Here is a 22,351-nt window from a genome sequence, read left to right as displayed (position 1 = left end):
TCATCTTCAGATAAAGCTTGCTGAAACACAATCTCCCTCAGATCACCTGCTTGCATCCACCACAAAGCCGGGCAAGGCTCCGTCTGCATTGTCTTGGGTGAAGGTAGCATAGAAGCAAACCAGGGTGGCCAGCCTCGAGCCCTGAACCTGCTTACCTGCCCAGAGCTGCGTGCCGCCCAGGGGCCCCCATTTCCATAGTGTGTCATGGAAGTGCCCAGGAGCTCAATGTGACATCTGTAGGGACACAGTGCACACACATTGTGGACTCACTAGTTGATACATGTTATCTCTTAGTGAATACCATTGTGTCTGTCAATTTCAAGAAATGCCGATGCTTCTGAGGTTAACTATACAGTGTGTGCACACCTCACGGCTTGGTTCCTTAGCTCCTTCTAGGCTCTTATGCAGACACAGGCTTCCTGTTGATAGGCCTCAATTTCCAGCCATCAAGAGAATTGGAAGAAAACATGTGCCAGGGGGGTAGGTTGTTCTGGGAGTGGAAAAACAGTTTTCTGTTCCTTTATTCTGCAAAGGGACCATGTTCCCCCCGCCCCTGGCCCATTAAACTTGTCCTGGCTCATAAACTGTGAGGCTGAGGCCTCATGAAGTCGGTGGCTGACCCCATCATGGTGGCCCCGGGGACAGGCTGGTGCCTGTCTGGAGAGGCTGGGGGCATGCAGGAGTCCGTGACAGCGGGATGTTGTTGGGAGTTGGAGCCATTAGTCCATGTCCTTAACTGATTTCTATAAACACTTCCCACCCAGCCTGCTTCCCTAGGGGGCAGAATTGGCATTCAAGAGAAGAGCCAGGAGGAAGGGCCTGGAACCAAGAGGATGCAGGTGAAGACAGAACACCCCCCCCCACACACACACACTGTGCTGAGCAGGGGGGGTGGGGGGGGAGCTCCAGGTTCTCTACACCCCTTACACCCCAGGGAGGGTACCATAACCATCTAGTCTGCCCTCACAGCCCCCCCTCTTTTGTTCTTTTGTTCTTTTTTTTCCTTTTTGGTGCCAGTATCGGGGCTAGAACTCGGGGCCTTGCACTTTTGCTTAGCTTTTACACTCAAAACTTGTGTTCTGCCATAACTCCCACTTCTTGCATTTTGCTGGTTTACTGGGGGTAAATAAAGTCTCTAAGCCTGTCTATTTAGGTTGGCGTAGATCTGCGACCCTCCTCTCTGAGCCTCCTGAATAGCTAGGATTACAATAGGATTACACCAGCGCCTGGCTCCGTCTTTGTCATTTTGGGAAGGAGAGGGAATCAGCCAGAATAGGCCGCCCTGTGACTGCTTGTGCCTGTGTTTGCAGTGGTCTCTCTCCCGGGATCTTCGTTCCTGGGCCTCGGGCTGCCCCGGTTGTAGTGGATGATAGTTCACATCACTGGAATTGGTCTCCTGGGCATAGGTGCCTCCGTCCCTTTGCAGAGGGAACCCACAGCTCAGCAACGTTTGCAGTGGTTTAAGATAGAGGCACACAGGCTTCCCTTGTCCCCCTGCAAGGCCTTTCTTGCACGTGTCTCCAGCTGTGAGCCTTAGGCTCGGCTTCTTGTGGGAACCCCCTGAGGGCACAGCGCCCCCTTCCCTCCCCCTCTGTTCCCATTTAGGGGTCTGGGAACGGGGGCCTGGGCTTCGCTTGCACTTTGGCGCGGCTGCCTGCAGGGGGCGCTAGGGCGCGCGGCCCGGCCGGGAGCGCGCCGAGGCCGTTTGGCGCGGCTGCCCGCAGGGGGCGCTAGGGCGCGCGGCCCGGGCCGGGAGCGCGCCGAGGCCGGAAGGGGCGGGAGCCGCCACAACCGCTCGGAGGCCCCGCAGCGGAGGGAGGCGCGGGCGCTGATCCCTGCCGGGTTGGCACAACTGTCCAGAATCTTCCACCCCGCCCGACTCGGGAGAGCAACCGGGGCGGCACCCGAGGAGGCGGAGGTCCCACCGAGCACGCGAGCCGCGGGTTGGGCCGGCCGCAGGGGCGCGTGGCGGGGCGGGCAGGTCCCGGCGGCGGGGCCCCGGCTCGGCGGGGACAGCGCCCTCTGCCGGCCGCGGGGAGCGCACAGCCGGCCCCGGGTCTGCAGGGGACGCGGCGCCTCCTGGGAGGGGCTTTGGGGTGAGTTTCTAAGTGGATCATGCACAATACAGCAAAACGAATCCTTTCATTCCCAGGGAAGGGTTAACGTGAGGGAGATCTTATTTCCGTTTGTAAATGGCGCATTGCACGTCGTGCCTTCGACGGTCTAGATTCGGTTTATGCTGAAATTGCATTGGGTGTTAAAACATTCTCCCTCCCTGACTTGGTCACTGGACTTGATCTTAGGTTAATTCTGAATGACTTGGACTGACCGTGCTGAAACATGGCGATGAGCCGATGAGAGCTTGGGGAACATTTGGCTGCTAGAGATCAAACACCAACCACCACCAGATGTGAGGTTCAGCAAAGGTACCTGCGTCTTTGTTTTTGTAACTTGCTACAAACTGATAAAGACTATTCCCCCAGAACTTTCAGGGGCTTCTGGAGATTCTTTTTTCTTCCTCTCGGTATGATTCAGATCCTCTCAAGTCTGATTTGTAGCATATGTGAAGATTTTGGTTTTAAGGTGTAGCCCAGGCTGGTCTCGAACTCATGATCCTCCTGCCTCATTCTCCCTGTTGATTACTGGTGTGCACCACCAGGGCTGGCAAGATCTGTTTTAAATGTTTTCATTTTTAGAAAACTTTTTCATTGCCAAGACACTTTTACAATAGGAAAAGCCATTTAGCATCTTTTTACCTGTCTCTGGCAATTGAGTAGATAATGACAAGAAGGGTATGCCGTGTTAGATCTGTCTCAGAGCTGTGAGAACTGACCTGCAGACGGTGCACTTCTGGTGCCTTAAAGCAGGGTTTACAGTTTCAGATGCTGGCTGCCATTTTGGGTGTCTGATTGGCCTTGTGCAAGTTAATTAAGTGTGAGTTCCTTGTTTGTAAAGTAGGCTTAGTGATCTGCATCTTTGGGTCCACAGACGGGAATGCCCATTGGCAAATGTTTGTCTTCTGGCTGAGCAGGTTAGGGCAATGGCCTGCTCACTGTCTCTTAACTTGTAAGTGGCATCCTGGGTGAGTAGTACATTATCAGGAGAATATCTTTTTTTTTTTTCTTTTTCTGGTATTGGGACTTGTACCGGGCATTGTCTCTGAACTTTTTCACTCAGGGATGGCACTCTATCACTTGAGTCATATCTCTACTTCTGGCTTTTTTTTTTTTTTTTGGTGGTTGATTGGAAATAAGAATTTTCTTGCCCAGGGTGGCTTTGGACTTGAGTCCTCAGATCTCTTCCTCCTGAGTAGTTAGGATTGCAGGAGTGAGCCAAAGGGGAACAAAAGGGAGCAGCTGACTCTTCATTGACTACTTTCTAGGCACACCTCTGACCTGTGGAAGGTGTTTTTAGGTGGGAGTATCTGGGCTAATTTCTAAGTGGGAAGTGGAGACCTTTATCTAGATGGGGACTGGGCTTCAGTAATAGCAGCTGAGGCAGAATCAATTGGAGGTGGTGAAAGGTGAAGTCATGTTAGGTGAGAGAATAGAGGGGGGATGGACTGAGGCTGAGGGTGGTGAGGGTTCTAGATTCTGTGGATCAGGAGAACCAAATGTTAGCTTCCAGGCTTCTCTGCAAGTTAAAATTTGACCAATCAGAAGCATCTTCAGATTGTGTGGGGGCTGGCTTATGTGGTGGGGTGTGTAGCTTTGTCCAGTGCAATATTTGTGTGTGTGTGTGTGTGTGTGTGTGTGTGTGTGTGTGAATAAAATTGGCCTCAGAGGTTCTTGGAAATGAGAAATCTGGAGTGTGGAGGGAGAGGTAAGGATGAGAATGGTTAGAACTGGGGTGCTGAGGAGAAGAGGCTCCTGGGACTGCAGAGGCTATGAGAGAGTGTTTCTGGTTGGACGAGGCCCCTGCGTGGGGCACTGGGGCAGGTCACAGAGCTTTGCCTTCCTGATCGGTTATCCTGCCTGCTACCACACCTCCAACCTGACAGTGCTGATGGCTGACTGAGGCTCCTGGGGCTTGTTCACTCTCGGACTCACCTCTGGCCTGCTCCACGTTGATCAGTCATAATGGCTGACCAGTCATTGTGGCAAGTGTTGTAACTCATTGGAATTCACTGGCTTTGTTCTTCTTTAGGCATTAAACATCTGCTCCTACTTGGAAGAACTAAATCTCTAACGCTTGGTGTGACAGGAGTCCTGAATCAGAGAAGCCAGGCATTTAGTGTGTATCCGGACGCTTCTCTGTGCAAATGACAGAGATGCAAGCCTTACAATCTGGGAACAAAAAGAGGATCCTCCCCTCCTGGATGACAGCCCAGGTGGCGGAGAGGAAGGAGGTGCCGGTGAAGATGCCCAAAAGGAGGAGAATGACACTGGTGGCAGCCTCCAGGTGGGAGCCTCTGGCCAGGGCACCCTTGGGGAAGACTGGAGGGGAGGAGGGACCTTCAGTGTGGTGGGTGCCGTTTCTCCCTGACTAGGTCTTAGGAGGTAGGCTGGGTGGGCAGTGTCACAGGCAGATGCCTAACTCTTTGTTGGTGATGTTTCTGTCACCAGGCCCTGACTGTCAGCTCATAAATGGTGGGTTGTGCACACAAACCAAACTCTCAGCCATCATGTATCCAAAGTATTGGTCTCCAGCTAGGCACTGGTGGTTTATGTCTATAATCCCAGCTACTCAGGAGGCTGAGATCTGAGGATTATGATTAGAAGCAATTCTGGCAGGAAAGTCTGTGAGAATTATATAACTAATAAACTATCAAAAAGCTGGAAATGAGTTGTGGCTCAAGTGGTAGAGGGCCAGCCTCAAGCAAAAAAAATTCTCTCAGTTCCCAGACCCTCAGTTCATGCTCCAGGAATGGCACTTATACATACACACCCACACACACTCACACACACACACACACACAAATACAAACAAAATATCAGTGTCTTCATTTGTGACAAAAAAAAAATGTAGCATCAAAAAGTAGAATAGACTGGTGGACGTATCATTACATCTTCAGAGTGGTGTCTGCCCTTGTAGTGGGCAGAGCAGCAGGAAATGAGATGCTGTGGGGGGGTTAGTTGAGTGTTGGTAATTTAGGGGAGCAGGGGTCTTCAGACCGGCAGCACCCCTGTCCACATTTCTGGATAGACAGCTGTGTTTTTTCTTTTTCTTTTCTTTTTTCTTTTTTTTTTTTGGTGCCAGTACTGAATCTTGAACTCAGAGCCTGGGTGCTGTCCCTTAGCCTTTTTACATAGGCCTGATTCTCTTACCATTGGAGCCACAGCTCCACTTCTGGCTTTCATTGACTAATTGGAAATAAGAGTCTCATGAACTTTGCTTAGAGTAGCTAGGATTACAGGCGGCATGACCTACCTATGGACGTAGCTGGCCTTTTGAGATGGTTCCAGTGTTGGAGTAAGTGTGACACGTTCGGGTACATTTTGATCTTGGCTTGTGGCCTGCATCTGCTTGCATCCGCTGTGTCACACCCAAGGTGCAGGTTTCAGGGATTGACCATTGTCACCCAATCCCAGTTCCCTGGGGGGGGGGGGGTACTGGAGGGAGATGGTGGAAGGTGAGGAATGTCACCCTCGTGCTCTCATTCCCTTCCCATCCTAAGACCTGAGTCCCTTTGTCCCCAGCTGTGGCCTGTGTCTTTGTTTCAGACCTACAGTAAAGACTGTGTACTTTATGAATGAAGCGGAAATGGTGGATGTGGCCCTGGGCATCCTGGCTGAGGTAAAGTCCGTGGCTTGTCTCCTTGCTCTTGGGACCACAAACTCTCACGGACACAAGTGGGCCTAGGCCCTTGGCCATTGTCAGTAAGAAGGGTGCCGCAGGCGGCCTCAGGGTCCTGCTCCTCTGGCAGCCACTTCCACTACCTGCCCCTCACTGGCCCTTCTCTCCCCCAGGGACCCCTCAGTCCCTTCCTGCGTGGGTAGATGCCACAGGGGTGGGCCTTGGGGGTGCCAGGCCTGGGAGGGGTGTGACTGGGTATGCAGACCTGACAGAGTATTGGCCTGTTTGCATTTTGGAGAGGGTCCCAGTTGGATGCGACAACTTCCAAACCTTTGCGCCTGTCCTTGGCAGAATATCCTGGAAGTTTCCTGCCTTCCCCAAGGAATAATAATGATAGTGTCTTAAGAGTACTGTATTAGAGTACTTTCTAGTTGGTCAGGTGCTTTGAAACTGGGTTATCCCATCCATCAGTCCTTGGAGTAACCCGCTAGCAGTGGGGTGAAGGGAAGGCGGGTGCTTGCCTTCAGGTGGGTCTGGGGTCTTACGACGAGGTGGGTGCAGGGCCTGGCTGTGCAGCTGCTCCTGAGCATGTGCTGTCGGGGAAACAAGCTCTATGTGTGTGTGTGTGTGTTGAGCCTGTCGTTTCGTCTGCCCCACAGGGTCGCAAACAGGAAAAGCCCTGGGAACAGCCAGCTCTGGCAGGCCCTGATAAGCCACCCTGCGCCCCCCCCTGCCCCATGTCCCCACACACCAGCTCCCCTGGGAGCAGCAGCGAGGAAGAGGATGGTGGGGAAGATTCCCCTGCCCGGGACCTCAGCCCTGCGCAGGGAGAGGGCACACCCAGTGGCACCTGCAGCAGGGCCTCCGAAGAGAAGGAAGAGGAAGAAGATGTATTAAAATACGTCCGGGAGATATTTTTCAGCTAAGGAGTGAACAGTTCACACAGAAGAAGCCTCTGTTGGCCACTGCAGTCTCCCAGTTCAGAGGGTCTGGAATCACAATTATTTGTTTTATTTGGGTATCAGGATACAGAGAAAAATGAGGCCTTGGGATCCAACTTCTCCAATGAAAGAGACTTCCTTTGACTTCTCTGACAATTTTTGAGGAAAAGTGTGGCTGGGAAGAATACCGGAGTTTCTAGAACTTACTCAGTAGGCCCTTTCCCTGAGGAGGAAGCCTGGGCTAAACAGTTCCCACCAGAAGTTCTCCAGAAGCAGGCCTTCTCCCCTCCAGCCGGCTGGCAGGACAGGCACGATGCCACAGTCCCCGGCCCTCTGGGAGCAGAGGCGTCCCAGGGGCCCCTCTGTGCCCCTCATACCATCTTCCCCGGCTTACATCTTCTGTCCACCTGGTGGCCTCTGGCCTTGGACCTTGGGCATTCGAAAAGCAAGACAAGAACAGGAGCCGGGAGATGGTGATCAGGACAAAAGCCCACAGCAGAGACCATGTTTCTGCCTCTGTGTCCAGTGTAGCTTTGATGGCTACAGATTGAGTTCTGTCATTGCCAGACAGGGTTTTTAATACACACATGTCACAAATACACAGAATTTTCCAATGTATTGGTTGTCAGCTTCTATCCTTCCTAGCTGCGGGTAGAGACCTGAGGGATGCGGCATTTGTGAGTGGGGGCCACACACTCGTGTGAGCTGCTCTTGGGTCACGAGAGAAACAACATACCACCCGCTCTTGGTCTGCGGGGCGCAGGGCCTTTTCCCCAGCTCCTTCAAAGCCAGCACACCTCTTTGTGCCCTGTGTCTTCTCTGCATTCAATCCCTGGAGGCCATTCCTGGGCCCTTGGGAGTAGTATCCTATTGGGAATGGAGGCCCACTGGGAGTGTAGCCTCGTCGATTGATTCCTCACCATGGAGGAAGGCTGCTCGCCAGGCCTTGTAGGACACTGAGGTGCACTCATGATCTCTCATAATGGTCCCATTTATTGTCATAAACTAAACCATCACTGGGCTCCAGTTTGGCAATTTGGCGAAATCAGCCTGGAAATGGAGTCCCATGATATTAAACATGCCTCCTTCGCCCTCCAGAGGCTAGAATAACAGCCATCCAGGTCAGTTCATTCAAGCAGGAATTCATGGGGGGATGGACGGTGTGGTTTTGTGGGGTTCTTAGAAATCCCAAAGGACAGACAGTCTGCTAAGAAGCCACAGGCGCCCTGCTGCCCACACCGCCTCAGCCCCGCCTGCTCAGTGGATGGTTCTATCTGCTGGAGCTTGAGGTCAGCATCACTTATGAAACAAGATGGCCCAGAAGATGTGCCAGCCCTGGCATCTTCTCCTGGCATTTTCTCTGTGCAGAGGTGGAACTGAATCCTTGCAATCATGTGAGCCTTTAGACAGAACTAGCAGTTCTTAAGCTTGATCTTGTCCTGACCTTTGGAGAGAACACAGCTGTGGCCATAAACAAGAGGAAGAGTAAGACCTGGGCCAGACCCACAGCTAGAAAGCCAGGCCCCAGGAGGGAGAGCGCAATCCACTTCCACACATAGCACAGGAAGAGACCCAGGCCGCTGGCCAGCATCAGGGAGGACATGGCCAGGAAGCCCACCGCCAGCTGCCACTCTCCCTCGGTACTGTTGCACCAGGCAAGGAGCAGAGGCAGAGGAACAAAGAGGGTGAGGACAAAGGCCCCGTACACGCCGAGCCTAGACAGTGCCAGGCCCACCCGAGACACCCCCAGGGCCTCCAGCTCCGGAAAGACGTGGCACTGCAGCGAGCCTGTGTCCTCACTCCAGAGGCAGAAGTTGTAGAAGCCGATTGTCAGGTTGGGCAGCTCCACGAGGTTGCCGGCCTTCCAGAGGAGGGCATAGAACAGGAGGGAGATGACCACAGCTGTGAGGATCATGATGCCCACGAAGGGCCCGTGGCCATCGCCATCCCGCCATAGCCTGGGGATGGCCATCTCTCCTGCCCCTTGCAAAGAAACCTGGGAGAAAGTCACATCAGTGAGTTGTTCATGGCTTCTTTTTTGAGCGCCCCCTTTTTCTTTTGAATGGCCTGCTCCCTGCATTTCCTGACATTTCCACACACACACACACACAAAATCTAGAAGTAAACTCATTCCTTCCTACCCCTGCCAGGAAAAAAAAAACAATCTTCTGGGAGGATATAAATGCCTGAGATTTTCTACCTGAAATGCCCTGGGTCAAAGGCTTTGCGGCAGCCATTAGGAGCATTTGTGAAGGAGTCTCAGATTCTTCCTGAGTTTGAGTTTGAGTTTGAGTGAGGTCTGCGCGTGCTGGTCTAAAGGTGGAAGCAGATGTTGGCCGAGTGCTGGCTTGTACCACAGCCGCCACGGGGGAGCTGGGGAAACTACCTAGGGGTGGATGGACCTTTGTCAGGGAGGAGAGCCATGCCCACTGATAGGGTCCATCCTGTCCCCAGGGCACAGATCAGAGCAGACCCTGACGGAAGGGACAGAGGGGATCACTGTGAGAGGGAAGAGGCTGGTCTGAAACAGGAAGCTGGTGGAAAGTTCTAGAAGTCACTACCCAGAGCAGAGAAAGGAAATCTGGAAGGGGAAATCTGACAAAGGATAGAACACCTGATGACCCTGAGAATACCAAAAAGCGTTGTGTGCAGTTGAAATCTTATAAGAAAAAAATTTATATGAAAAATAATTGGGCCTGATATATAATACTAAAGAATTTTTAAATGCATACTTTTGGGGGGGCAAATTATCCTTGGCCTAAAGGGACTTTTGTTTCTAGGTGAACTGGAGAATTGTCCCCCTTTGTGTGTGTTTCTGAAAACATTTTTCTACTGGTTAAATGAGACCACTGGTCATTAAGGGGAAATTATTAAGTTCAAGTACCTTGATATAGACTCTTATGGGGTGCTGTGCTATAGACAGCTTTTCTTAAAAGTAGAATGCATAAAAGGCAAACAAAAACTAGGGATTTTTTCTAGGCTAGATTAGGAAAAGTAATGATCCCAAAATTAAGCAAATTCATTTGTAATGAAGGTTATTTGCAGCAAAATTGTATAGCACAAAGAGATTTTATGTTCTTAAGTTATTATAGTTTGCTCAAGAAGTGGTTTGTGAAGCTCAGGCATTGATGGCTCATGCCTATAATCCTAGCTACTCAGGAGGCTGAGATCTAAGGATCATGGTTCAAAACCAGCCAGGCAGAAGGGCCTTGAGACTTATCTCCAATTAACCACCAAAGAAGCTGGAAGTGGAGCTGTGGCTCAAGTGGTAGAGCACTAGCCTTGGGCAAAAAGCTCAGGAATAGCACCCAGGCCCTGAATGTAAGTTCCAGGACTGGCACGTGCGTGCGAGCGCACACACACACACACACACACACACACACACACACACACACACACACACACACACACACGAACCAGTTGGTGCTCTTCTCTGGCTGAGGAAGGCACCAAGACAGGAAGGCTGGCTGCCATTATCCAAATACAGCCTAAGCCGAGATGAGCAAGTTCATTCGTATTTCCGCTATGGAATAAGGTCTCATCTAAGGAAGTGCCATTGAAGCCTTGCTAAACAATGAAATGGGAGCAGACTATAAAACATCAGTGTGGCCCAGTCTTATTTGAAGCCAAATAGCATATGGAATGTGAGAGGCAGGGCGTCCAGTATGAGGGAGACATACATATCATCAACACAGAATGTGTGCACCTCTGTTGCACAAGGTCATGGTTGCCTTCTTTCAGAGTGGGGAGGAGGGACGGGCTTTGTGGAAGGAACTCCTCTCATGTTCATTTCTAGAATGCTGATTGCATTGGAGATCCAAGTCAAAGTTGTTAGGTTGGGAAGAGAAAGGAAGGAAGGAAGGGAGGTCGGGAAGGAAAGAGGGAAAGAATCTCAGTGGTTCTAGATCTCTTTGGGACACCTCTGTCCTTATGACCCTGTCCCTTGCATCTTAAGATGGCAGAACAAAGCAATGGTTTTCCTTTTAACAAACAAAACACAACAATAACAACAACAACAAAAAAAACAAACCAGTGGCTCATGGCTATCATCCTAGCTACTCAGGAGGCTGAGACTTGGAGGATCACAGTTTAAAGTTAGTTCCAAAATATCCAGGATATAGCAGCATTGGAGGCATGGTTCAAGTGGTAGAGCTCCAGCTCAGCAAGTAAGACAAGCAAGTTCAAGACCCTGAGTTCAAATCTGGGGTGGGGGGAGAGGAGACAGAGAGAGAGAAACATTCAGACAGAAAGAAGAAAAGAAGGAGAAGGAAAAGGAGAAGGAGAAGAACAACAACAAAAGGAGGAGGAGAGGGGCTGGGAAGGTGGCTCCAGTGGTAGAGCACTAGCCTTGAGCTGAAGAGCTGAGGGACAGCGCCCAGGCCCAGAGTTCAGGCCCCACGACCGGACACCCCCCCCCCAAAAAAAAAAAGGAGGAAGAGGAAGAGGAGGAAAAAAGGAAGATGAAGGAAAAAAGGAGAGAGGAGAAAGCTCTGATTTCATATGCCATATTCCTTCCATAAGAACAGAAAGTCCCTTCCCCCACCCCTAGGAGGGGCACAGTTCTATTCAAAGGCCCAAATGTGTGCCAGAAATGAGAAGAGAGATCTTTGTCAGACTTGGTGGTGGAGAGGTGCCTGTTAGAACAATGCCACTTGAATCTATTTGCCTCTGCATGCCACTTGGCAGCAAAGCCCTGCCCTCCCCCACCAAGCTCAACTGAGACACTGGACGGAAGGAAGCATCTGCAGCCCTTCTGTGGCATTGATCCCAAGCCCTGGGTAGCCTGAGAGGCCAAAGACCCCCATCTCCGCAATGATGCTTACTACGGACTGCAAACAATGGCTTCAATGCATACATTCTCAGCCAGACAGGCTGAAAAGCCATATCCAGTGTAGCCCAGGATGTGAAAATGATTGCCAATAGTTTTTGAAGATGTCTTTTGCATATTTAACAATTATGTAAAGGCTGACATCTGTGTTTTCAATGGGCTTCCATATTTTATGATGTAGGCTGGATTTCTGGTGCAGGGACCTGGTCCACCCAGATGTGTTGGAGGAAGTGAGTCTGGATGTCTGCATTGCCCATGAACTGACCCAGGGTGGAGCGAGAGGAGGGGTGTACCACCCACTTTTCAGTGTTCCCTCATTTCTCCTCTTTGAATCCTTGAGTTTAAGGAAAATAGTAAGATGAACCATTTTTCCCCTTAAAGACAGAACTCAGTTAAAAAGTTTAGCTGCATGCCCATGGCTAGCTAGCTAGCTACTCCAGGAGCCTATAGCTGAGGATCAAAGCCAACTCTGGGCAGAAAAATTCTGGAGACTTCAGCTTCTTCAGCTAACTAGAAAAATGATAGAAGTGGCGCTGTGGCTCAAGTGGTTGAGTGTCAGCTCTGAGCAAGAAAGAAAAGAGGACCAGTGTCCAGGCCCTTGAGTACAAGCCTCAGTACTAGCACCCCCCAAAAATAAATAAAATAAATAAAAAAAGATGGCATATCTCTCTGGGAAGAGATTACATCAACCACCTCCCTACAGCTTTGTTTTAGACTTCCTCATTTTCTCTTAGGTGACAGTTTGGAGGTTTGGGGTGTTTTTTCTTCTTTTAAAAAAAAAATTGTTTGGTTTTGTTGTTGTTGTTGGAGACCGGGTGTTACTGTGTAGTCCAGGCTGGCCTCAAACTGGAGATTCTCCTGTCTCCACTGCCTGAGTTCTGGAATTAGAGGTGTGCATCACCTTGCCTGGACTTTTGGAGTAAGGCAAAATGAAACCAGAGCCAAATGCTGGCGCAGGTGGCTCACGCCTGTAATCCTAGCAACTCAGGAGGCTGAGATCTGAGGATTGTGATTCAAAGCCAGCCCAGCCAGGAAAAGCCATAAGACTCTTATCTCCAGCAAACTGCTCAGAAAAAGCTGGAAGTGGTGCTGTGGCTCCAGTGGTAGAGTGCTAGCCTTAAACAAAAGAAGCTCAGGAACAGTGCTCAAGCCCTGAGCAAAAAAGCAAATTGAGTGTTTAAGGCCCTGAGTTCAAGCCTTAGTCCCAACACACACACACACACACACACACACACACACTGCCATGTGGTTATTTTACATGCATGTGTTATGTCCAAGCTTAACAAGACAGCTGCACTACACAGGGGAAGGGTGATGTTTGGGTCATAGACATTCTCTGCATCGGATTGGTCCACATGGCTGTCTGTTGTTGGAAATCTGGATAGATTTAAGGAAGTAGAGCATGAAGAGGCTTGCGGCTAGATCTTATTTCTTTTCCTAAAGGTGCCCCAATGCCAGGATTGGATATTTGATTGGAAACCCTGTGAGATTTCTCCATACTCCAAAAGCTTGCCCGAGTTTGTTTTCAACACCGTGGATCCTCATATTTTCTCTACAGTGACCTTTTAGAAGCGATAATCTTCCACTTCCTTCAAGGGCAAAAGGGCTGAGTCACTGTGGTGACCATTTTTATTACACAATAAAGTGAGTGTGACACATGCTGTTTTCGTTCAGAAAACTAGGGGGAGAAACATGAAAATGCACAGGAAGAGTAAAAAGCGTCCATCACTACCGGTCCCAGAAAACCACGCTCAGCCCAGCTCCAGTGATATAGAGTTAAGTTCACACAAACACACGTTTGCATTATTCCATCTGTGAATAGCCGCGCCACGTGCTTTCCAGTCAATCCAGAAATGGGTTCCTTAAATGCTGCCTTAACAAACTCCATGTAGTGGTGTCATGGATTGTTGTTTTTGTAAGTTACGCTTCATAATAGGTAGCTCATAATATTATAAACTATGCCAGTTTGTGAATTCCTTGAGGGCTGAGGGGAATGTTTACTATCTCTGTCTCCTTTCTCTTCCTTCCCCACATTTTGTTTAGCAATATGATCAGACTTTGTTGTCCAGGCTAGACTGGACCAGGGTTCACTATGATCTTCTTATCTGAGTCTCCTGGGCAGCCGGTTCTGTAGGCATGAGCTACTTTGCTCATGTCCACAGCTTATCACTTCTTTCTTACTATTGTGTATTCTTGAGTCATGGTTTTTTTTTTTCCTCTGTGCTGGGAATTGAATTTAGGTCATTGTATTTGCTAGACAAGCACTCTACCATTTGAGTCACAATCTTTTTGCTCTTGTTTGTGTGTGTGTGTGTGTGTGTGAGCTAACTTTGCTAAGGCTGGCCTCAGACAGTGATCCTCCTTCCTCTCCCTTCCAAGAAGCTGAGATAGCCCTGAGCATTTTAATTTAGATAATGACCCATGATGAACAATTGTTTTCTTTCAGAGTTAGTAAATTTTAACATTTTCAAGTGTTTGATGTCTATCTAGATTTCTTCCTTTGTGAAGTTTTATCAGCACTTTAAAAATCACTTTTGGGCAGGGGTGAGACCCTGTGTTTGATCCTCAGTAATTCATAAACACACACACACACAGGAACACACATAGAAACACGCACATAAACCATTTTGAGTTTTAGTTTCTACTTGTCCCTTTGAGCCTTTGTAGGCAAAGGCTGTCTGAATTCTGCCACTGCAGTTTTAAACTGTTTTTTTTTTTTTTCTGTCAGTCGTGGGGCTTGAACTCTAGGTCTGGGCACTGTCCCTCAGCTCTTCAGCTCAAGGCTAGAGCTCTACCACTTGAGCCACAGTGCCACTTCCGGCCCTTTCTGTTTATGTGGTGCTGAGGAATTGAACCCAGGGCCTCATGCATGTAAGGCAAGCACTCTACTGCTGAGCATCTTCCCACTGCAGTTTTTAATAAGGAAGTACAAAAACAGCAACTAAAAAAAAAATCTTTGGTTTCCTTTCTTGGAGTTCATTTAATAAAATATTATTTGCTATGCTCATATGCACCTAGCTATTGAGCCTCTTGTGGTGTTCGTTTGTATTTGGGATGGTAAAGAGAAGGCACAGAATAAGGTAGAACAAAGGGTAAACAATTACAACAGCAGTACTCACTCACTAGACACTCTGTGGAAAATGAACTGTACATCTGTGGGCTGGGGACAGGAGGAAAAAATTGGGAGAGAGCAAGGGAAGGGGAGACAGTTCAAAAAGAATTGTAATCATTATGTGACTCATGTAACTGTAATCCCCCTATGCATCACCTCTACAATAACAATAAGAACTAAGACACACATGTAGACTCCCGACACTGTGGATTTGACTCTAGTTACCGAGAGCCACCACGTGAGCCTGACATTAGCACAGAAGTAATTGTGCTGGCGGTGAGGCACAACTCCCAGTAAGGGAGATGGAAGGAACATATTATCCAAAGATTGACTCCAGGCAGGTTTTTGCTTGCTTATTTATTCAAGCATCTCTAAAATTATTATTCTAATCAAGGAGTATAGGGTGATAGCTGAAGAGACACAAGCATCGCATCCTTTCATTGTAGATCATGTTCTTGTTCTAGTCTTAGTAAAAGAGCAGACCATGGGAGTCCAGCCAGTTAGAACCCTGGCACATGACTGCATTAAAAATTCTTCTGGCTGCACTCCAGAGGCTGAGACAGGAGGATAACAAGTTCTAGGTCAGGCTGAGTTGCAGTGACGCGACTCAAAAATAGCCACAACCAAAATATCCACCCCTCCTCCCTCTGGGGAGCAGGACATCTCCAGACCTGACCACCTGGACACCAACAGAGAAAGGGGTGAGCCAGGAAATTCCTTCAGAGCAGAGATTTGTGTTCTGGTCCAGGCTCTGCTTGGAGCCATTTGCTGGCAATAAGGAACAGGTGAGATGGTGGAAAAAACAGTAACAGTGGGGAGAGGAGCTGGTACTGGGGCTTGAACTTAGGGTCTGGCTGCTGTCCCTTAGCTTGTTTGCTCAAGGCTGGCGCTCTACCACTTGAGCCACAGCTCTACTTCTGGCTTTATGTTGGTTATTTGGAGATAAGAGTCTCACAGACTTTCCTGCCTAGGCTGGCTTTGAACCGAGATCCTCAGCTCTCAGCCTCCTGAATAGGCATGAGCCACTACCACCTGGCTCTGCTGGCTTCTCATTTTTATCCCAATATTTGAGATTCCCCACAAAACTTTTCTTTCCCTTTCCATCTCCTCTCCATCTCTTTCTCCCTCTCTTTCCTCCTCTCCTCTCCTCTATCTGATATAAAAACAACTACCCACCCCTTTCTCAGTGTGTTCATTTTGATTCACAATCCCTACCTGAATACCTGAGGTATTTACGAGTTGCACTTTATATACCTAGACTGGACTCTCACCGTGTTCCTGAGCTCCTCCTGCACACCTTTGTCTGATCCTCTCCCTGTAAAGTTCATCTTTTCCCTCAGCCTGGCCTCCCCGAGCACCCCATGTCAATACCCGAGCAGATCATCCACCGCCAGCGGAATCCTAGTCCACTCACTATGTCTTTCATCAATCCAATGCTGGTAGAGAATGTCCTCTTCATTTAGTCCCCTCTCCAGCAAGAGAACCAGAGTCTGGAACATTCGAGTTCTTGCACTAGTGAATAATATCATGATTTCCTGCAGGCATTTGTGTGTTCTGCAGCAGACTACCAAGAAGGCTGGCTGGAGTGGGGAGGGGAAGGAGGGACTCTTGTTTTGGGCCACATTCACAATCCTTAGCTCTTCCTAATTCGAAAAGAATAGGATCCCTTTGGCCAGGTGCTCACGCCTGTCATCCTAGCTACTCAGGAGGCTGAGATCTGAGGATCATGTTTCAAAGCCAGCCTGGGCAGGAAAGTCCGTGAGACTCTTTTCTCCAGTTAACCATGAGAAAACCAGAAGTGGAGCTGTGGCTCAAAGCTGTGGAGTGCTAACCTTAAGCAAAAGAGCTCAGGGACAGTGCCCAGGCCCAAAGTTCAAGCCCCATGATTGACAAAAAACGAAGAAAAAAAAAGAAAGAAAGAACAGGGTACCTCCATATTCTCACAACACGTTATCTCTCAGACTTCTAGGATTGTTTTGTTTTTGCTGGTGTTGGAGATTCAGCCTAGGGTCTCTAAGCAAATGCTCTACCAGCAAGCTACACCTCGAGCTCCCACCTTTACTTGGAATCTCCCCACCTTAGCTTCTGCCACAGTGGATTCTATATTTTCTCCAAAAGCCTCAGGACCTTTGTACTTGCCATTCACCCTGTCTGGACACTTTTCTCTTAGGATCCTGTCTGTCTCCCCTCTCCTCTTCAGGTCACTGTGGGCATGTGACTTACAGGGCACAGGTTAACTGTAAAGTTGCAGTCCATGTCCTCCTGCCCTTCCTAAAGCATCTCACCCAACTCCCCAGACCTGGGAGGTCTGTCGGTCGGATCCATTTTTCTATTTTTTTGTCTGTCTAAAATGTATTGGTTATCATTCTAACACCCAATACCAGCTGGGACCCCTTAAGAGACCCTGACTATAAACAACTCTTGAGCTCCTGTTTGCTTTATTTGTATTCTTCCGAGTTTCTAAAAGTCAAATTTCCTACAAGACTGTCCTTTTTCTTCAGATCTCCCACTCAAGCCTCCGGTGTCAGGAGTTGAGAAAATGGCTACAGGGGATCACAGCAGGCCTGCACCGCCTTGTCCCGCCCCACCCAGCCCCTCTCCCAACACTGGCGACTACAGCTCTGAAACCTGCTGCACAACTTGCATGTCCTATCTGTGTGACTTAAGAGAAAAAAACAGACCAGGTGTTGCAGCGCACATCGATAATCCCATTTATGAGGGCGGTATAGGTAGGAGGAGGATTAAGGTCCAGGCTGTTCTGGCCTAAAAGCATAAAAATATGAAAAAAAAATAAAAAGACACTGGGATATGGTCAAGTGGCAGAAGGAAGGCGCCTAGCAAGTGTGAAGGTCTGAGTTCAAACCCCAGTACCACCAAAATCGGCCCCCTACCCCCACAGGTACAGGTAAGTTGCTAGGTTTTTAGCTCCTCCAGCCCTTCCTTTCCTGAGCAATGGAAGAAGACCGTCGGGCAGTGGATGGGCAAACCTGCTCTGAGAAGTCCCGTCAGCCAGCAGGGCTGAGGGCTCTGCGGAGACCTGTGGTGTCCCAAGGTGGCTTGTTGACCAATGAACACAGTCAGTGGCTCATGCAGTGAGGTACCAGCATTGAGCTGAAAAACCTCAGCATAAGCTCTAGGCCTCAAGTTCAAGCACCAGTACTGGAACACACACACACACACACACACACACACACACACACACACACTGACACACACACACGGCTCTTCCAGGGGAGACTAGGAGACTTCACATCCTCACTGAAATTGACTTTCCTAATCTGTAGAATGGGCACAACTGTAGAGTCTCTTTTATAGATGTTAGATGAGACAGAGCTCAGTGGCTGAGCTGAACTCCAAAAAGCTGTCTTCTGGTGCAGCTGCAGGCGGTGACTTCAGCATGTTGCGTGCAATCATCATGAGTACAACATCTCTCTGTCCCCTCACTAGTCACCTGCCTTGGGACAGTTACATCACCCGCATGTGCCGGGTCATGGGTCTGATTAATCATGTGTGTTTGTGGGAACAGTGGTGGTCACTTTGCATATAGGTTGGCCAGGGTTGACTGTGGCTAAGAATGGAAAGCGAAGACAAGACTAATGTAAGATGGACTGATGTCAAGCACGAATGAAAGGAGACCAGGGGAGAACAAAACCAGCCCAGTAAGAACTTCAGAGTGCACAGGAAGGCTGACTCTTCACCTGTCAGAGAAGGCCCCCAGCACTGGATCAAATGTTTTTTGTTTTTTGTCTGTTGGGTGTTTTTGGCCCAACACATTTAAGATTAGTGGCGCTCAAGGTTTAGGTGTGGCGGCCATAACAATAAAAAGGGAAGAAGAAAGGGAAATGTGTCATATTTCCTTTAGCAGAAATATGAGGCCAGGGCCTATTTTTTTCTTTTTCTTCTTCTTTTTTTTTTTTTTTTGTCTTTGGCAATAGTAGGGTTTGAACTCAAATCTTCATGCTTGTCAGGCTTGATTGCTTGAGCCATGCCCCTCAGTCTTCTAGGTGTTTAGAGTCAGGCTATTGTTCGGTCTGCTTGACCTGTTTCCTTGCTTGGATTTCTTGTTCTGTGTGGGTAGCCGTCATAGCACCAGGCTGTTATGAGAAGCTGCCATGTTTGGGATTTATAAATAAAAACAGCTTTCCCAGCAGAAATTGGAGTACACCATGAGATTGTAACATAAAGTTAGAAATGTAAGTCTAGTTGCTCACAGGTGTGTGGAGCCATTGGAATAGCTGCTTAAATGGTTCCATTAATAGAACCTTGTATTTGTTTGAGTGTTTTGCTATTTATGAGCTTTCTTTAGCAGATAACCCAGCTAGTATCAAAGGCTACAAAACATTTACAGCGGGGGGGAAAAAAAGAATCCTTTAAAAAGTAGGCAATGAGCTAGGTGCTAGAGGCTCACACGCAACCCCAGCTTCTAAGGAGACCAAGATAGAATGATTGTGGCTCAAAATCAGCCCATGTAGGAAAGTTCATAGGACTCTTATCTCCACTTAATCACCAAAAAAATAGATGGGCAGACAGATAGATAAAAATGCCAGAAATGGAACTGTAGCTCAAGTGTGGTAGAATCCCAACCTTGAACAAAAGGCCAGGACAGTGCGCATGCCCTTAGTTCAAGCCCTTCTATCAGCAGACACACCCACAAGGCAGGCCTTCTCAGTTTAGGGGGAGCTGAGATTTCTAGGGCCCAAAGCAATATGAGGACCACATGGATACATTTCCTGCAATTGTCAGGAAATTCTCTATCCCTGGCCACTGTCAGTGCCAAGATTTCTAGGGTCTGGAGGGACTGCATGGAGCAAATCGTTGAGCTTGTGATCCACTTTGGAAGACAGACACACCAAATAGAGGTTTTTTTTTGTTTTGTTTTGATTTGTGCTGGTCCTAGAGCTTGAACTCAGGGCCTGGGTACTGTCTCTTAACTTTCTTTGTTCTAGGACAGTAGTGCTTTACCACTTCTGAATCATAGGTGCACTTCAGCTTCTTTGGTGGATAACTGGAAATAATCGTCTCATGGACTTTCCTTGCACAGGCTGGTTTTGAACTATGATCCTCAGATTCCCAGTCTCCTGAATAGCTAGCATTATAAATATGAGCCACTAGTGCCTGGCTCCAGAAACTATTTTAAGTTTTCATCTCACTCTGCATACCAAAATAAATTCCACACAGATTCAAAAACAAACAGATAAGAAAACTCTAGAAAAATAAATATTTGATTTATGGAAAGAGAACATACTGCACCGAAGAGCAAATCAAAGCTACACAGAAAATCTGCGTAGCTTTAACTATTTAAAACTATAGATTTCCAGACACTAAAACACATCCCCCAATAAAAAAATCCGTTATCATGGCAAATATCTATGATGGAAGTGAAATGATGACCATCTAGCTACTGTAGAAAACATTCCTGTAAGTGGTGTCGAAGAGCTTTGAATTTCTTAAAAACAGACAAGGGCATAGGAAGAAATAGATCCCAACAAGAAAAGAAACAATGTTGTTAGCTAACATGAAAGACTATCGGTATCTTTTCTAATGTTATCAAAGATATATCAAGTAATATAGCATGTATGCTTAGCAAAACTGTATATTAACAACAACAAATCCCTTGATATGGTAGAGACAAAAAGTGATACAAATTTGCAGAGAAGTGATTTGCAATATGCATTAACCTCCCAATCCTTTATAACCATATTATCTTAGTCTTGTAATTCCACTTTTTTTTATTGTAAGGATGCAGTTTCCTTAGGATTAAATGCTTCAAAGATTTCTATAAAGATTGTTCACATAATATTATTTCATTTAGCAAGTGGGAGGCAACTTGGATTGTCAGTATTTCTAGAAGTAAATTATAACCGATGGCAGGTAGAAGGAGTTATTTTTCAAATGTTGATGTTAGCTTGCTATCTGTGTTATTTCTGGGGTGTAGCATTAAAAGCAATTGTTCTTTTCTTTTTTTAATCAGAAAGAGTCCCAGCATCCTGTGCTATTTTTATGAAAAAAATAACAACAACTATAATCTTAGTTCTTAGAAAAAGCAGGGTCCAAGATGGAGTAAAAGTTGAGAAAAGGGAATATGCTTCAAGTGGAAGGAATGTCATGTGAACCAAACCTCCAATTTTGGGGAGGGATGGGCTGTGGGAAGATGATACTAGAAAAAAGGAAATAAGCATTTTTTCTTTATTCAGTGATTGAATGCAAGTAAAAGAGTAGAATAGAATGTATTAGTGAGACAGCTCACATTTTAAAAAGAAGGCTGGGAGAGAGTGAGGGAAGGGGTAACAGTGTCCAAAGAGAAATGTACTCATTACTAGATTTATATAATTGTAACACCTCTTCTGTACATCACCTTTATAATAGCAATAAAAAAGAGTGGAGAAGCAGAACAGAAGAAGAAGTAGTAGTGGAAGAGGAGGAGGAGGAAGAAAAAGCTTAAGATCAGCACTCAGAGAATTGAAATCTCACCTTGATTTCCCCTCAGGCTATGAGAACTAATCTCAGTCTAATAACCAAGCTTCTAACAATCTCCTAACTCTATTCAGATCTTTGAGTCAAGAACACAGATCTTTCCAGCAATCTTAGTGTGTATTGAAATTCCACTGTTGTTAAACTCCAGTTTAACAGCTGCACTTCAGTGACCTGCTTTCCAGCGGCTGCCCGGTTCTCATGTACAATGTGTTCCCAAGCTACAAAACATTTGATTTGTACAGATTGTGCAAAACCCAGCTGTCCAGAGTTCATCCTGCATATTTCAAGTCAGTTTCCCCTTCCTTACCTTCAGCTGTTTCTGCAGCTAACAATCCACACAGGATGATGCTGGGTGGTGGGGTGAGAAGGGGAGCAGAGAGAAGACAAGGTGGGGTGGATCACACACAGGAGGGAGAAGAAGGTCACAGGCTCTCAGCCCCCCCCCCCCCCCAGGCCCTGCGCTGTGTGGGAAGAAAACCCCATGGTCACAGGAGACACCTGGACCAGCCATGGGAACTTGGGAGTGGTACTTACAATACGAAGGTGCAGAGCCCGCAGGCACACTCATGAAAAGGTGGTTGGAGAAGTGACCTTCGCTGGGTGGATTCTTGCCTCTGGCTGGCTTTCTGAGGGGTAGGCTCCCACAGTTGGGGCAGGGGAGGGAGGGGTGGCCGGAGGCTGAGCCCCTGATCTGAGGGCTCTGCTTCCATTCACAGTAAACAACTCTGAACTTTGCTGACTGATGTCACTTCTCAGCTGATTTCACTTTCGGTTCTTCTCTCCCTTGGTGGCCCGTGACTTTTCAGAAATGAGGAATGAAAACAATTTGGTACTCCCCAGAAGACACGAGCCTACCCCCCACCCCCTCCCGACCTGAGCTGGCACGAGGTGCTGTGCCCAGCCCCAGGTAAGAGGGAGAGTTACCTCCCAAAGTGACTGCAGGACGGAAAGTAGATGCCCGAGTCTCAGAACTCCCTGTGATTTGAACTGCAGAATCAACACAACCTAGAAAGAATAATAATGATAATAGATAAACCGTACTAGACATTTGCCCCCCTCCTCCCCCCAGGATTCTTGCCTGCCCCACAAATGCGACCCAGGTCACCTCCCTTCTTCTGGGAGAGCAATGCCATCTGCTTTCTGTTTTCACGGATCAGTTTGAGAAACAAAATGCTGTCCCAATACATTAGCCTTCCCACTGGGTGATGAGACCCAGATTAGAATTTCTGGAACATCTATTTCATTGCAAAGCAAAAGGAA

The 22,351-nt window shown here is 48.0% G+C and overlaps 2 protein-coding genes across 3 annotated transcripts; one reads left to right on the top strand and one right to left on the bottom strand.

Moving 5' to 3' along the window:
* The first annotated feature begins 1,990 nt into the window (after nt 1-1,990).
* Cyren (cell cycle regulator of NHEJ) lies at nt 1,991-7,100 on the top strand. 2 transcript variants are annotated; one of them, XM_042670092.1, is made up of 6 exons: nt 1,991-2,096; nt 2,304-2,426; nt 4,147-4,401; nt 5,664-5,736; nt 6,396-6,697; nt 6,758-7,100. In XM_042670092.1, the coding sequence occupies exons 3-5, from the start codon at nt 4,262-4,264 to the stop codon at nt 6,660-6,662; spliced, it is 480 nt and encodes a 159-aa protein (XP_042526026.1). In that variant the 5' UTR covers nt 1,991-2,096; nt 2,304-2,426; nt 4,147-4,261; the 3' UTR covers nt 6,663-6,697; nt 6,758-7,100. The 2 variants fall into 2 exon arrangements, with proteins under 2 accessions (XP_042526026.1, XP_042526024.1); XM_042670090.1 differs by having other exon boundaries at nt 1,992-2,096; nt 6,396-7,100.
* Nucleotides 7,101-7,649: 549 nt separating this feature from the next.
* Nucleotides 7,650-21,853, bottom strand: Tmem140 (transmembrane protein 140). Its single transcript, XM_042670093.1, has 2 exons — nt 21,626-21,853; nt 7,650-8,673 (listed from the first exon to the last, which is right to left on the bottom strand). The coding sequence occupies exon 2, from the start codon at nt 8,647-8,649 to the stop codon at nt 8,080-8,082; it is 570 nt and encodes a 189-aa protein (XP_042526027.1). The 5' UTR covers nt 8,650-8,673; nt 21,626-21,853; the 3' UTR covers nt 7,650-8,079.
* Nucleotides 21,854-22,351: the final 498 nt, after the last annotated feature.

Source organism: Dipodomys spectabilis, unplaced genomic scaffold, assembly GCF_019054845.1.
Source record: "Dipodomys spectabilis isolate Male_0828 unplaced genomic scaffold, ASM1905484v1 ptg000519l, whole genome shotgun sequence".
Taxonomy (NCBI): domain Eukaryota; kingdom Metazoa; phylum Chordata; class Mammalia; order Rodentia; family Heteromyidae; genus Dipodomys; species Dipodomys spectabilis.
The sequence above is the reverse complement of the archived record's forward strand: the minus strand, read 5'-3'. Positions and strand labels throughout refer to the sequence as shown.

Bases quoted from the DNA above. Each gene is read 5' to 3' on its own strand.
- Cyren (XM_042670092.1), top strand. From the start codon at position 4,262: ATGACAGAGATGCAAGCCTTACAATCTGGGAACAAAAAGAGGATCCTC. The intron at 4,402-5,663 runs GTGGGAGCCTCT...TCTTTGTTTCAG, and splicing joins ACACTGGTGGCAGCCTCCAG to ACCTACAGTAAAGACTGTGT. The intron at 5,737-6,395 runs GTAAAGTCCGTG...TCTGCCCCACAG, and splicing joins CCCTGGGCATCCTGGCTGAG to GGTCGCAAACAGGAAAAGCC.
- Tmem140 (XM_042670093.1), bottom strand. From the start codon at position 8,649: ATGGCCATCCCCAGGCTATGGCGGGATGGCGATGGCCACGGGCCCTTC.